Here is a 14,055-nt window from a genome sequence, read left to right as displayed (position 1 = left end):
CCCCCCCCCCCACACACACACACACACTCTAACATCTCTCCTTTAATGCATGTATAGTTACTGAGCATGTGTGTGTAGTTCAGACCTGTGTGTTATAACAACAGAGTATAGATTGTAAGTTCCCCTTGTGGGATTAATAAAGTATACATTATTATTATAAAGCAGTTAAAAAACAAAGGAAATTAGAAACATAATTATTTATTTAAAGAAAGGCAGCATCAAAAAGAGAGCTCTTCAGCCTTGATATAAACTGAGAGTAGCAGTTTTCTGGAAGTTTGTTCCTGATATGAGGAGCATAGAAACTGATTGCTGCTAGTGGAAAATCTGATTGGCTGGTAACTTTAAAAATGGCTTGTGATCAAACAGGTTAATTTAAAGCCCTGAACGCCACTGTCTTAACTTTCAAAAGGCTGATATTTGACCCTTGATATTTTGGCTGTGTAGATGACCCCGGCACTGATCAGGCCAACTGCTGCAAGGAGACCTCCAGCGATAAAAACCAGGTTCAGGTTCAGGTTGATCACTGGTGGAAAAGAGAAGCACACTTTTAATTTGGCTCCTGCAAGGTGTGCCGTTACGTAAGAAAACACACCCTGTTTTCACACCTGGGCTTCCGGTGCTCTCTGCCGATCCCACAACGATTAGGGGACCCTGAGAAATGAAGTGCCTTGAACTCTGAGCAACAGCCTCTCTCTTTGTGGGGTGATGTTGCCGATCATCTCGTTGTGATCTGGATTTGACGCATCCCTGGGAGCACCTGGTGTTGGGGCTCCCCATTTTACACATCATGACTGAACAGCTGATGTACACCTGAATGCAACAGAACACGCTGTTAGCATGTAACATCTCACATGTCTCTGTCTCTTCTAGAGGACATGAAGGCAGCGCTGTGGTCAAGATAAACCTCTGGCTCATGTTTACAATATGAAGCAATCTTTTCACTAGAGCCACAGCTTTGGGGAACCAAATCTCTAAAGACCTGAGCCAGTAACCACATTTAAAAATAATTTCAAATTGTAGACTGCTCTGTTCATTAATATTAAGTCAATGGTTTGAGCAGCATAATTGAAATGTTTTGCAACATAGTTTAATTGCCATATATACAATGATACAGATCATTTATTCAAGATTGCATGGCTGCAGCCTGGAGCGTCCCATATCATGCCATCCCGCCTGGTACAATCCCTGAGTTTCTATGTTTCAAAATAAAAGCTTGCGTCTGGAATAAAATAAGCTTGCGTCGACTATCATGTTAAGGAATAAAATACTTGAAATATTTGGTGTTTTTTAACGAAACAGTAACGACAATCATACAAATAAATACAAAACATAAAAGATGTCTCTACAAGATAAATGCAGACTATCATACTGAAGACTACAATACTTGAAAAAAGAATGTCCATCTATAAAATAAATGCAGATTATGGGCAAACTAAAAAATTCCGTCCATGGCTGCAACCTGGAGCCTCCCGTCTCATGCCCGCTCGCCATGTTGATAAGCAATTGCATTTGCAGCAATGTCCCAGTGAAGTGTGAAAACTTTAAAAAAATCCCCCAAATTTATGGTTAACATTGTTACTTTAACAGTTTTTAACGTTTTTCAATTGATTCCAACAAACGTGGACTTACCCGTGACTCCATCTGGAAAATAATTTACAATTTTGTGTTTATGACACCATGAACTTACCGTTGGACACACCTTGACATGAGACAAGACAGCTTGACATGGGACGCTCCAGGCTGCAGCCATACCGACCTCCCTTCATTCCTACCGTCTAATGCAACCCACAGTAGAATTTTTCTTCCTCGTATCAAAACCAGACAACAAACATTAACATTTTAAAACGGCTGCAGTTTGGTTAAGTTTAGGCACAAAAATGACTTAAAATCAGACGTTACGTCACTTCCGGCAACGCCTGCGACAAAGAACGTGACGTTGTTCCATTTGTTCTGTAAAGAAAAAACTCACACTTTACTTTTATTTTCAAATGGGACACAAACCTGGTTTATTTTGACCCGTCCTCCATTCAAACCTGCCTCCCTGCCACTAAAAAACGTAAATATGAGTCTTAATTACTGCTTGAACAAACAACTTATCCCTGCCTTCTATGAGGGATATAGCCTCTTTTGATTGGTTCTTACGTCCAGTGGCTTCACTGTAAAGATGTGTTGTTTCATATTGTGTATTTGATGCCTGATGGAGCTCCATGATTGAAACATCATGCCCGTAATAAAGTTAGTTGTGAATACATGCAGGAATTTACCCTTTTCTCCCACATTTTTTTACATATTCCTTTGCACCTCCTTCTCACTAAAGTGTGCATTAGATAACAGATACATGCATGAGTATGTGCACTATTGCCTAGTCCATTCTTCACCTGCTCATCCGAGCCGATGAACCTGAAGGCCTCCATGCTGAACCGGAACTGTCTCTGGTGGGCAGGGGAATGGATTTCAACAGTGGGGTCCACATTACATCTAGTCAGAGCAAAACGAAAGAATCAGATAAGAAATATTGCCTCTGTAACTCTACGTATTACAATGGATGCTATAATAGAGGAAGAAGTATTGATCTGTTGAAGGTATTTACATGATAAGGACAAGGAGAGTGTGTAAAGCCTGAGAGGAAGTGAAGCTATAACTTTTACATCCTGACATGAGCATATTGCATAGATGAGATAATCCATCTACAAAGAGTCTTCAGATGGGGCATCTCACATTCACATCAATTTAGTAACATCTATCTATCATATAATAAATAATGTAATAAAACTAGAGGGAGGCGAGCATAAAGCCCGATCCGGTTGGGGAGAGTTCTAGCCTCACCAGGCTCCTCTCTTTACCCTGTCTCTCTTGGTTTTGCTTTGATAAAGCTTATAGTTAAGACATAGAATTGAATATTGTAAGGGAGTGAGGAGTCGCAGCGTCCGCCTAACCCAGCCCACCTGCTTCTCGTCATAGTTGTCAGATCTATCTATCATATAATCAAGAATATAATAATAAAAAACTAGAGGGAGGCAGGGCGATACAGCCCGGTCCGGTTGGGGAGAGTTCTAGCGTGACCAGGCTCGTGACACCGCCTACCAAGAGTCTGGGTCTGACCCAGGTTTCTGCCTAAAGGGAAGATTTTCCTCGCCATTGTCGCCCTGTTGCTTGCTCTGGAGGGAACTACTGGAACTGTTGGGTCCTTGTAAATTCTGGAGAGTGGTCTAGACCTGCTCTATCTGTAAAGTTTCTCGAGATAACTCTTGTTATGAATTGATACTATAAATAAAATTGAATTGAAAAATTGAATTAACAATCCTGACAAGAAAACAAATAATTACAAAATCACTATGTCCATTGTTGCCACCAGTGAGAGTAGTCATGCCTACCCATTGTCAATGATGGGGTAGGTCGGCAGGTAATTTGGGTTGTCATATGGTGCCGCTCCGCAGGACTCCACGAACAGCTCGGTGTCATTGACGGAGGAGGTGACCTCTATCTGCATGTAAATCCTTTGCTTATAGTCACACTTCAGAGGGTATAATTTAGATTTTTTCGGGGTTCGATAATTTTTGTTAGGATAGAATTCAAATTGGTAGGTGAACGTGCCGAGGTCTTTCTCCGACACTGTGACATTCTCCCTGTGGCCACTGTAGCTCTGTTTGACCTTTCCATGTTTGGGGTACTTGCATTCGAACTTCAGCTCCAGCATACATTTCCTGGTGATCACCACATCAGGTTTGTTGTTGGTGATTTCATTCTTGAAAGTTAGGTTTTCACCATTTTCCTGCGGAGTTAAAGGTTATGTTTTCAGTACTCATAGTGCTAATGAAAAGCAAAACCAATAGTTGAGAGAAGAGCGAAGCAGGTGACGAAACCAATGACCCTACGTTACCCAAGGGTGTCAGCCCCTCCTCTCTAAGCCTAGCTCCCATGGTGCCATTTTAATGCTACAAAGCCATCACCCCTTGTTAGCATCCCATTGACTCCCATTCATTTTGGCGCCACTTTGACAGTGAACAACTTTACATCTGAAGCACTTAAAGACTCCATTTGTCCGTTGGTTATTTCTAAAGAAACACAACAATGTATAAAAGGCCCCGTTACCTTGTAGCTCATGTTATGGCTCCGTAGCAGACGTTTTTTTGTAAAAATAGGCAAACAATTGTGTCATAACCATAGTCGACAAATCACTGTATTGCAAGGAGAAGCTCGCAGACAGTTTGGACTTACATCAGCTATATAGGTTTAATTACTAATGTTAACTAGCATATTAGTTTGCAGTAATTAGCCTGTGTCTATGTTAATGTTACCTATCATGTTAGTTAGCAGTAATTAGCCTGTGTCTATGTTAATGTGAACTAGCATGTTTCTTAGCCTGTGTCTATGTTAATGTTAACTAACATGTTTCATAGGTTGTGTCTATGTTAATGGTAAATAGCATGTTAGTTTGCAGGAATTAGCCTGTGCCTATGTTAATGTTACATATACCTGTGCGCTCCGTCTCTGCTGATTGGGAATGATTAAGATTTCTCTTGCACAGCTACCAGAAGACTTACAGCTTTCAGACAGGTTGCTCATGACACAACTACGTCATCAAGCTCAGTTGGAGCTTCTCATTAGAAGCTCCTTCCCGGTGATGCTGAGCGTTACTGCTCAACATCACCGGGAAAGAGCTTCTAATATCCTTCACTGGTCTCCGTCCAGAACCACAGGACCTGTTGGTCCATTTATTTATCTGTCTGTGGCGTTACCTCAATCTGTGTGCCACAACCGCTGAGGGGGACGACAGCAAACACGAAATCGCGGTTGGCACCGACTTTGCAGGCGGTGTTGGTGGGGTCATTGAGCCGCAAATCCTCCTCTTTGACTCCAGGGTACTTCTCAAACCATACTGTCATTTCAGACTCGCCACAGATCACCTTGGATTTCACTAGAGCAAGAGATATACAGTGCACTTTTAAACCACTTTAAAAATACATATTGTGCTGAAAACTGAATATTTTCTAATGAGCATTGAATGAAAAAACACTGCAAAAATGAATATTTTGACAAGGAAGTATTGGTTAATGTATTAATAAGAATAGTAATAATACATTAATTCATACAGCACCTTTAAAAACAGATTACAACGTGGTTTAACGGACAAAGCTAAAAAGCAGGACAACAGTAAGGCCAAATAAAGCAAGACAAAAAAATCATAGATAAACACACATAAAAGAAAAAACGCAATATAAAGATAGTTAAAGCAACACAACTTCAAAATCACATAAAAGCAAGTCTGTAAATATGGCTATAGCAGCAAAGTGAGTGGCAAATCTGTGGTTGAGGCCAACACAAGCCGTTAAAAGCAGCAATGGATTAACAGTGCACTCAATTGCCAGTTTCTGACATTGCATTAAATATAATAATGGGAGGATTTGTTGCAGGGCTGCGCTACACTTTTTGGGGGGCAACAGAGTCCAGAACATTCCAACAGGCTTAAAAAAAAAGGGAGAACAGGTCCTTTGTGTTAAAATGTGGATTAAAGGGAGTTAAAGAAACAGCAGTAAAAAGCTCGGAAAACCTACTAGCAGTATGTACCAGAATGTAATTTACATTACATACTCTGTATAATATTTATACATAGATATTTTACATTGATATACTGAATGTTGTATGCTAATGTTGATATTTTGTGAATATGTACAGTAAGTAAGCAGGTGTTTATTACCAGGATGACCATGACACAGCAAATACACCAGCCATGCAGCCAATACTGGACCCTTCAACATAGCTGGAAAGATGTTTCTCCCCCTCTGCTGTTGCTGGATTCACTTAAAAGGTATTATCTGGTGCAGGTCACCGATCAGAACCAGACGGTCTTCAGCTCCGAGGCGTTACTTTCCACCGACGCAACCACATTCCTTCTGCACACCTGTCTGGTGAACAAGTGGCTCTGTAAAACATCAACATAATATTGAGAAATAACTGTAAATAACAACATAATGTTTACAGTACATCAAGAAAATGCAAATTTCTCAACTAAAATGATATATATGCAGAGTACACTCTGCAATGTGGTGCAAACTGACCAACAGCATGGCATGCCCATAGACTGTTACTATAGATACAGTCTAAGGGCATGACAGCATACAAGCAACAGGAATCTCTGATGCTGAATGGACCAAGTCACTGTTTTTTTTAAAGATTTGTTTTTCCTTCACCACATAAATCAACCCGTCCACTGCCACAGCTCTAAGCCATCTTGGGCGAAGAGCGCCTGAAGATAACAAAGCCAAAACTGTATGCAGAGTACGCTGTGCAAAGTAGTGCAAACTGGCCATTGGCAGTAATATCTATCTATCTATCTATCTATCTATCTATCTATCTATCTTTCTTTCTTTCTTTCTTTCTTTCTTTCTTTCTTTCTTTAGTGATAGCTTCATTTCCATTAGAAAGACAATGCTGTCCTCTGCTGGCCAATACATTATGTGCAGGGTAATTCTACCAATAATTAAATAAAATTTGTGATTTTCTTTAAATTTAGAAAACATTTTCTAATGTACTTATTAGTACATTTGCTGCTCATAATATCAATAAAGAGTCAAATTAAAACCAGGAACTTCATAACATTCAGTACATTCAGTACATTCTGGCCAAACTGCTGTCTGCTACACACCAGTTTTTAAAAGGTCAGGCTATTCACCGACCAATCAGAGGCCCTCAGGTGTTACATCCACATGTGTGGCTCATTAGCATTCAAGGGTTCTTTCAATCAGTTGATTACAGTGGCCTTTGACTCTCAGGGTAGACTTATAAAAGCTGGTGTGTAGCATACAGCACCACATCGTGCCAGTAAGGCCAGGATATACAAGCAAGTGGTTCATTTTAGCTTGTGTTGGTTAGCAGGTGTAGTTTGCTAGCAGCTAGACTAGCTTTAGACACTGCAAACTTCAGTGGCTATGGCTTTTGGGATTTGTCTCAGGTAAGTTGCAGGGTCATGGCAGTTTACAAGCTGTTGGGTGCTTTTAGTGCACCTTATGGTTTTCATTTGTTTTGAATACATTAATTTATCTTAACAGTGTGACCTTGTTCCTGTCTGTGTGGACAACTGCAAAATGTGATATTCCCAATGGTAAGAACTAAAACATCTGGTTAAACATGTCTGTTGGTCCTTGGTGCATATATTTCAATTTGAACCCATTTGTTCGTGCAGGAGTTCATATGGAGTGTCGTGATCGTTACTTCATGGTAGCTGTTGATCTCTCCTACTCTGGGAATAAACTTTCCTTTGAGGCGGTTGGTAAGTCCTGCACAGCATTACAAGCTAGGGGTCAGAAACCATGTGTGATCACACTTTTGAACTACAGTGGCTATTTAACCTTATTTTGTGAGGACTGACCTGGTGGGTTTTTGGTATTAAATCTGACCAATAAAACCCAAGTATCTCACTGAATAGAGTGAAAACTTATTTTGCACAGATGAAACCAGGGATTTGTCTTTCAGATGAGACCGGTGTGTACCCCATCACTAAGACGTATGCAGCAAAGTGTGGCTACAGTGTCAGTGTGGTGCCTGCATTGAAACATCTGGCGCTTCGAGCCTCTTACTTCAGCTGCCACACTGACAACAAGGTCCGTACAAACGGCACAAAAAAATGTTTGGGGTTATTTATGCGGACAATGTGTAGCCTTTTTTTCAGGAACATGTTTTTTATATAATTTTTAACTGGCTATTTCAGGAGGATGAAGTATTCACATTCTACTTCAACCTGATTGTGACCCACAAGGGAAAGGAAGTCACCTATGCTCTGAACAAAACGTGTTCTCCCCCTCTTCCCTGGTCTCCCAGAGAGGTCACCTGTGAGGTCAACTACATGGAAGTAAGCTTGGTTGCATCTTATGTAAAATGTTAAATCTCAAAATTTTAACTAACCCTGGTTTCTTTGCAGGTTTCTGTGAGGAGTGATGTGGCCTGTCCAACTTGGGCAAAGAAGGCTGACTGGGACGCTAGTTTCAAAAGGGTATGTTTGACATGTCTTCTGGGAAATGTGTGAAATTTGTCATTTGCAGTTGGATAACAAGCATCAAATTTGTGTATATACAATTAAATGGTTTGACAATGTGCTTTATTCAGGCCTATTCCTCAGCCACTTCAGATTGGCAGGTGATGTTTCAGAGGGAGCAGCCAGGGTTGTTTCCCATTAGCCTCAACACGGCTAAGATGCATGGATACACATTTGACTTGACAGATGGAAGGCTTGTATTTCGTACTCCGTATGGACAACCTGACTCATACAGCACTAAGGTGAACCACTGATGCAGAGTTTAGTGCTTCTAGTCCATGTTGTTTGAAATTCCAGAACACTTTTTTTTTACAGTAAAGCATTTAATACAAAGCTGGTTTATTGTGTTGCCACCCCCCCAGGTGAATGGTGTTCCAGTAGAGGTGGTCCATGCAACCCTATTGTCCCGACTAAGCTGGGTTTCGGTTGTGGTTGACCTGGTGGCTGCCTGCTCCATGCGTCAGTATTGCCATCTTTAATGCTTTGGCTTTCTTTTTTCCCTTGACATACAGCAAATATAATACTGGTGTAATCTCTCTCAGATAAAGGATCCTATGACCACAGTAGCTACATCATGTGGGAGACTTCTGAGGTACTGCATCCATGGGTGTCAGCTCTAAACCCAATGCAGGTCAACATTGGAGTCAATGGTGAACTTGTGCCGCAGCCAGTTGCGGAGAAGAGGGGCTACATTGTGAAGCAGCACAACTCCACAGTTGAGATCAGCATCCCCTATATGGCTGAAGGAGTATACAGGAAGGTCAGGAGGCAGGACTATTTTTCATTAAACGTGTTAAAATGTGGAGGACTTCTGGTCCAGTTGCATATTTAAATAACTTTCCTGAGACCTTGTCTTTTGCAGAGCATTGTGTCTGGGAACCTCTACAAGTTCTCAGTCTTTAATCTCTACTTGGAGCAAATCTCAGTGGATGAGGATCATGGTGACACCAGACTTCGTGTTCACAGGACGCTGGCCACTCCCCTGCTGCCATGCCATATATTCATTGAAGATAGTAAGTCTAACAGGCACTTGTAGAGATGGCTGAAGCTTCATGAACTGGTTTCCTTAAGGTCTTAGCCCACTAGGTTAAGTGTAATGCTTAAGGCATTGCAATTCAGTAAATGTTCAACCAATTGAACAGAGTGCCATCTAGTAGGCTCAGAAAATGGACACTGGTTCACAAAGCTTCATTCGGCCATCACAAGGCACTTGCCGAGTTCACAAAACCAACTTGAATGGCTTTTTGTTTCAGGAACAGTTTCTGAGGAGCATGCATTCACGGTCTACCTCGGGGGCATCCCTGAAGATGTTGAGTTGGTTGCAGTTAATTTGAATGGACGGGATTTTACAGTTCCCTTTACAAATACAAGCAGCCGCAACATCACAAAAGTTGTTGTTCCCAACCACACCCATGGCTACATTCTGAAGGTGCCTTTTGATGACCCTGTTATGCAGCAGGTAAAAGGTCTTTGCGTTAGTTGTGTGGTGTTTCATATTGGTTTACACAGAAACTTAATCATTATTGAATCAACATATTGTGTCCTTTAGTTGATCAAAGATGCTACAACTCGGCGCAGGCTGGACGTCAACTACACACTGACTGTTCTGCCTGAAAATGAGCCCTTTTACCATCTAGCATCAGTGATGGCGGTTACCGATGCCTGTAAGTCCCTTACTTTTAGCCCTGGTCAATCCTAATTTATGAAGCAGTAACATATTGTGTTTTAACAGCTCCTCCAGCCTTTGATGCTGTCTGTTCTGAGTCTGGCATCAGCTTTAAACTGGACAACCGGCCTATTGACCTCCTTTGGGAGATCAGTATAGGCTCAGAGCTGCTGACATCAGAGCTGGCAGCCAAGTACGGCTACATCATGAGCAACAATAGCCAGAGACTGCTGCTCGAGGTGCCGCTCTTCACTCATGGGTACAAGTACAAGGTGAGAGGAGACTGAAGCATAAACCCTTTCATTTTAGTGGGACGTTTTTATACAAGGACTTCAGTCAATACGCTCTGTGTTTGTAGAACATTACTTTAAAGGACTTCGTTGGCACTTTTGAGCTCCACATGCGGAATTATGAAACGGAGGTCCAAATTTCAACTGTCAAGATGTGTCTGTTCTCTGCTACTGAACTCATTGGTAAGGAGACTTTAGTTCCTACAAACTAAGATCCCCATATGGTTGCCACAAGTGCTAAAACTCAGTTCTCTGCAGTGTGTTCGGTTGATGGCAGGATAACTGTGGTGGCTGACTTGTCTCTGGCCATCGCAAGTGAAGGAGTTCCTGCTAGAATCACCCTGGTAGACAAACTGTAGACCCAAAGAGATGGACGGCACCAGGGCTCTGTTCTCTTTTCCAATCAACGGCTGTGGATCCACTGTCAAGGTACTGCTGCTCACTAATGTAACTGAAGTCATTCACAACTGTATATCTGGCGATTATGCGCACCCAAATGTTATGCTTGGTTACTCCAGCTTGGCGAGGAGTCTGTGACTTACAAAAACGAGATCTTCTTCAGCAAGGAGTTGAATGTGCCAACTGTCTCCAGCAATGATTTTGACAGGTAGGTTTTCAACCCAACTGTTTTGGCTACTACAACTCCCTCAACTTAATGCAAACAACCCAATGTTCTTGTCTTGCAGGGTGACAATCCAGTGTACATATGCTCTGGCTGGACTACTCTCAGTATACAGGTTTCAGTCCGATGCAGCTGGTGTCGGCCGTATTGTGCATTCTTCACGCTCCACTGAAGGTTGGTGGTTTACCTGTTGAACTGAACCGCATCCTTAATACATCCTATGCCAACATCTGTCTGGTCTCTCTAGGTCTACTGGGTCCCACCATCAAGCCCACTACAGTGCTTCAAACTTCGTCCATTCAAAGACATGTATCCACTGAAACTGCCAAGAACGTCAGTGAATCCAGCTTTCCAAACAATGTCTCAAGCGCTAGCGTTCAAGGAACACTCTCTAGCGTTCCGGGCACCATCTTGAGCAACACGAGAATTTCAAGCACTGTTGCTAGAAACATCTTTACAGTTCCAGGCACTGTATCACCCATCGCTAGAGTTCCAGCTGCCATCACTAGCATATCAAGCAAAATCTCTAATATTCCAGTCACTGTTGCTAGCAAAAGTGCTAGAATTTCAGGAAACGTCTCCAGTGTTCCGGGGAATGTCTCAAGCACCGTCACTAGCAACATCTCTAGCATTTTAGCCACTTTCTCCAGCGTTCCAGGCACTGAGTTAGGCATTCCAGGCAACCTCTCCAGTTTTCCAGGCACTGAATTGGCCACTGTCGCTAGGGTTCTGGGCACTGCATCGACAACAGTCTCTAGGGTTCCTGGCCCTGTATCGGGCACCGTTGCCAGCATATCAACCACTGTCGTTGGCAACATCTCTAACATTCCAGGCACAGTTGCTAGTGTTCAAGGCCCTGTGTCAGGCATCACTATTCCCGGCACCCTTGCTAGCATTCCGGGTACTGTATCAAGCACCACCGCTAGCATTACAGGCAACCTGTCTAGTGTTGGCATACCAGGCAGTGTCTCTAGCAACATTTCTAGCATTCCAGGAACCCTTGCTAGCATATCAAGCACAGTCTCTAGCATTCCAGGCACAATCGCTGCATTTCCAGGCACTGTCGCTAGCATGCCAGGAAACGTCTCCAGCACAATCACTAGCCTTCCAGGCAGTGTCTCAAGCACAGTCATTGGCAGCATTCCAGGCACTGTCTCGGGCACAGTCGCAAGCATTCTGAGCAGTGTCTCAAGGGAAGAACCTATTAATCCCACTACAGTGCTTCAGACACCAGTGGCAATTACCAGATGCACCCGCAGATGTTTTGCAATGCAACCTGTTGAGTCCAAAGCCTCCAGCAACCCAAACAATTTCTCAAAGGAAGTAACCATTAAGCCCACCACAGCGCTTCCAACACCAGCGGCCACAACCAGATGCACCCGAAGATGCTTTTCAATGCAACCTGCTTTCCAGCCTTCTCCTCAGTACATCAAAGTATCTGGCACTCCAAACGATGTCTCAAAGAAAGTATCCAGCTTTCAAACCACTGTCTCACAGCAAGTGTCCGGCTTTTTAAACGATGTCTCAAAGAAATTATCTGACTTTTTAAATGATGTCTCAATGACAGCATCCAGCTTTTTAAATGATATCTCGACGACAGCATCTGGGCTTTGTAAATAATACAAGAGGTAAGTTTGTTTATCTGAACTTTTTAATTATTTTGGTTACTTGACGATGTAAATTGTCTTGTAATTCTGTTTACATTTTCTCAACAGGAGCCAGAGGGTCATAAACGCTGAAGTGACTCCATGATTTGGGCCATGAGTTTTAAACGTAAACTTCAATAAATTTGTATCTTAAATGCTCTTGACTGGTCATTGAGACTACATGAAAATGTATGGACCTAAAGTTGCTCAAAGAACTGTTGCAAACTTGATATAGCTCAGGATCCATGAGCTGCTAGGTTGGACCCAGCATGAGGGTTTGAGACTAAAATCTATAAATGTCGACTGTTGTATAAAGTTAGTGCTTTACGTGGTTCCAAAGGAAGTTTAAGGACCGCAGTGAACAATTACAAAATCGGAACAACACTGGCTTCCTGTGTCTCAAAGAATTGATTTCAAAGTACTTTTGCTTGTTTAAAAATCACTTAACGGTTTAGGTCCAAAATACATTTCTGATCTGCTACTACACTATGACCCCCCCAGACCTCCCAGGTCATCTGGAACAGGTCTACTTTCTGTCCCCAGAGTCAGAACTAAACAGGGTGAAGCAGCTTTCAGTTTCTATGCTCCTCAAATCTGGAATAAACTCCCAGAAAGCTGTAGATATAGAGCTGTGTACTCTCAGTTCTTTTAAATCAAGGCTGAAGACCTTTCTTTTTGATGCTGCCTTTCTTTAAATGACTGCTCATTTCTTTAAATTTCTTATGCTGCAGTGTAACTTTTATTCTTGTGTTTTATGTGTCCGAATGTTAATACAGAGAAAGTCAGAGATAGTTCAGAGAAAGTCAGATAATAAATAAAGTCAGACTCAAGGGGTAGCACTTTAAAGAAAAAGTGAATGTGTAGTGTCGAGATAGACATGAATGGCAGCACTATATTGGCTTAATTAGTGTGAAGAAGAGTCAGAGACGAAAAGTAACGTCTCTAAAAATAGAGTCGTGAAAGTTAGTCTAAAGTTTAAAAACATCTATTTTGTTTTAACTGTCTATTCATGTGTTTTATCAGTTTTTGATGCTTATGATTTTTAACTGTTTGTACCTGTGTTTTATCTGTTTAACTGATTTTATTTAAAGCACTTTGAATTGCCCTGTTGCTGAAATGTGCTCTACAGATAAAGCTGCCTTGCCTTACATTTAGGAAAAAGATCGTATTTGAGATTAAAATGCAAACGCTTCCAGGGTGAAAATTGTTAAAAGTGAACTTTGCTCTCCATCTTGAAAGTGTTGTTATGTTGACACCACATTTTGCTATTTAAGAGCCTTTTGTCGCTTTTCCCCAAAATTCTTGGTTTTTTTGGACACTTTTGTTTTGAAGCTTTCTGACATTTGTCACTTTGACATTTTCTTTCTCACTTTTTGACAATGTCTTTGTTGATTACTTTGGACAATTTAGTTTTTTCCTATATTGTCACTTTTTTATTCTTAAAATGGTATAAAATTAAAACAACCAAATTCAATGAAAACAGTGAACTGATCGTTGTACAGAACCATCCATGTTTATTTTTATGACAATTTAGTTGAAGGAAACCCAAATTTCTGATTTAGAAACTTTGAAAATGGGTCAAAATCCAGAAACATCAGATTTAACCCTTGTGTTGTCCATGTTTTTTTCAACTTTTTTCAAAATCTTGTGCTCCATTAGTTTTTTCAGCTTATTATATGATTATTATAGTTATAAGTTGTTTTCTTTTGTGATGCTTTTTGGATAATGTGTTGCTATTTTCTATGTTTTTCCGACATTTTTGTCACTTTTACATTTTGACACGTCCCCCCCCCCCCCCC

At 41.5% G+C, this 14,055-nt stretch overlaps 1 protein-coding gene, 1 long non-coding RNA gene and 1 pseudogene across 2 annotated transcripts; 2 read left to right on the top strand and 1 right to left on the bottom strand.

Annotated features, from left to right (window-relative positions):
- Positions 1–307: 307 nt before the first annotated feature.
- Positions 308–5,816, bottom strand: LOC117940927 (oncoprotein-induced transcript 3 protein-like). Its single transcript, XM_034866070.1, has 6 exons — positions 5,699–5,816; positions 4,740–4,918; positions 3,375–3,772; positions 2,379–2,478; positions 606–810; positions 308–523 (listed from the first exon to the last, which is right to left on the bottom strand). The coding sequence occupies exons 1-6, from the start codon at positions 5,757–5,759 to the stop codon at positions 396–398; spliced, it is 1,071 nt and encodes a 356-aa protein (XP_034721961.1). The 5' UTR covers positions 5,760–5,816; the 3' UTR covers positions 308–395.
- Positions 5,817–8,084: 2,268 nt separating this feature from the next.
- LOC117941974 lies at positions 8,085–8,439 on the top strand. The gene is made up of 2 exons (XR_004656023.1): positions 8,085–8,274; positions 8,395–8,439. It is a non-coding gene; the product is annotated as an uncharacterized LOC117941974 (long non-coding RNA).
- A 167-nt stretch (positions 8,440–8,606) lies between these two features.
- Positions 8,607–12,349, top strand: LOC117955291 (annotated as a pseudogene).
- The last annotated feature ends 1,706 nt before the right edge of the window (positions 12,350–14,055 follow it).

This window comes from Etheostoma cragini, chromosome 1, assembly GCF_013103735.1.
Source record: "Etheostoma cragini isolate CJK2018 chromosome 1, CSU_Ecrag_1.0, whole genome shotgun sequence".
In the NCBI taxonomy this organism is placed as follows: Eukaryota; Metazoa; Chordata; class Actinopteri; order Perciformes; family Percidae; genus Etheostoma; species Etheostoma cragini.
This window is presented reverse-complemented; position numbering and strand designations above follow the sequence as displayed.

Bases quoted from the DNA above. Each gene is read 5' to 3' on its own strand.
- LOC117940927 (XM_034866070.1), bottom strand. From the start codon at position 5,759: ATGTTGAAGGGTCCAGTATTGGCTGCATGGCTGGTGTATTTGCTGTGT. The intron at 4,919-5,698 runs GTAATAAACACC...CTCTTGCTCTAG, and splicing joins GCTGTGTCATGGTCATCCTG to TGAAATCCAAGGTGATCTGT. The intron at 811-2,378 runs GTGAAGAATGGA...TGTTGCATTCAG, and splicing joins TCATCGGCTCGGATGAGCAG to GTGTACATCAGCTGTTCAGT.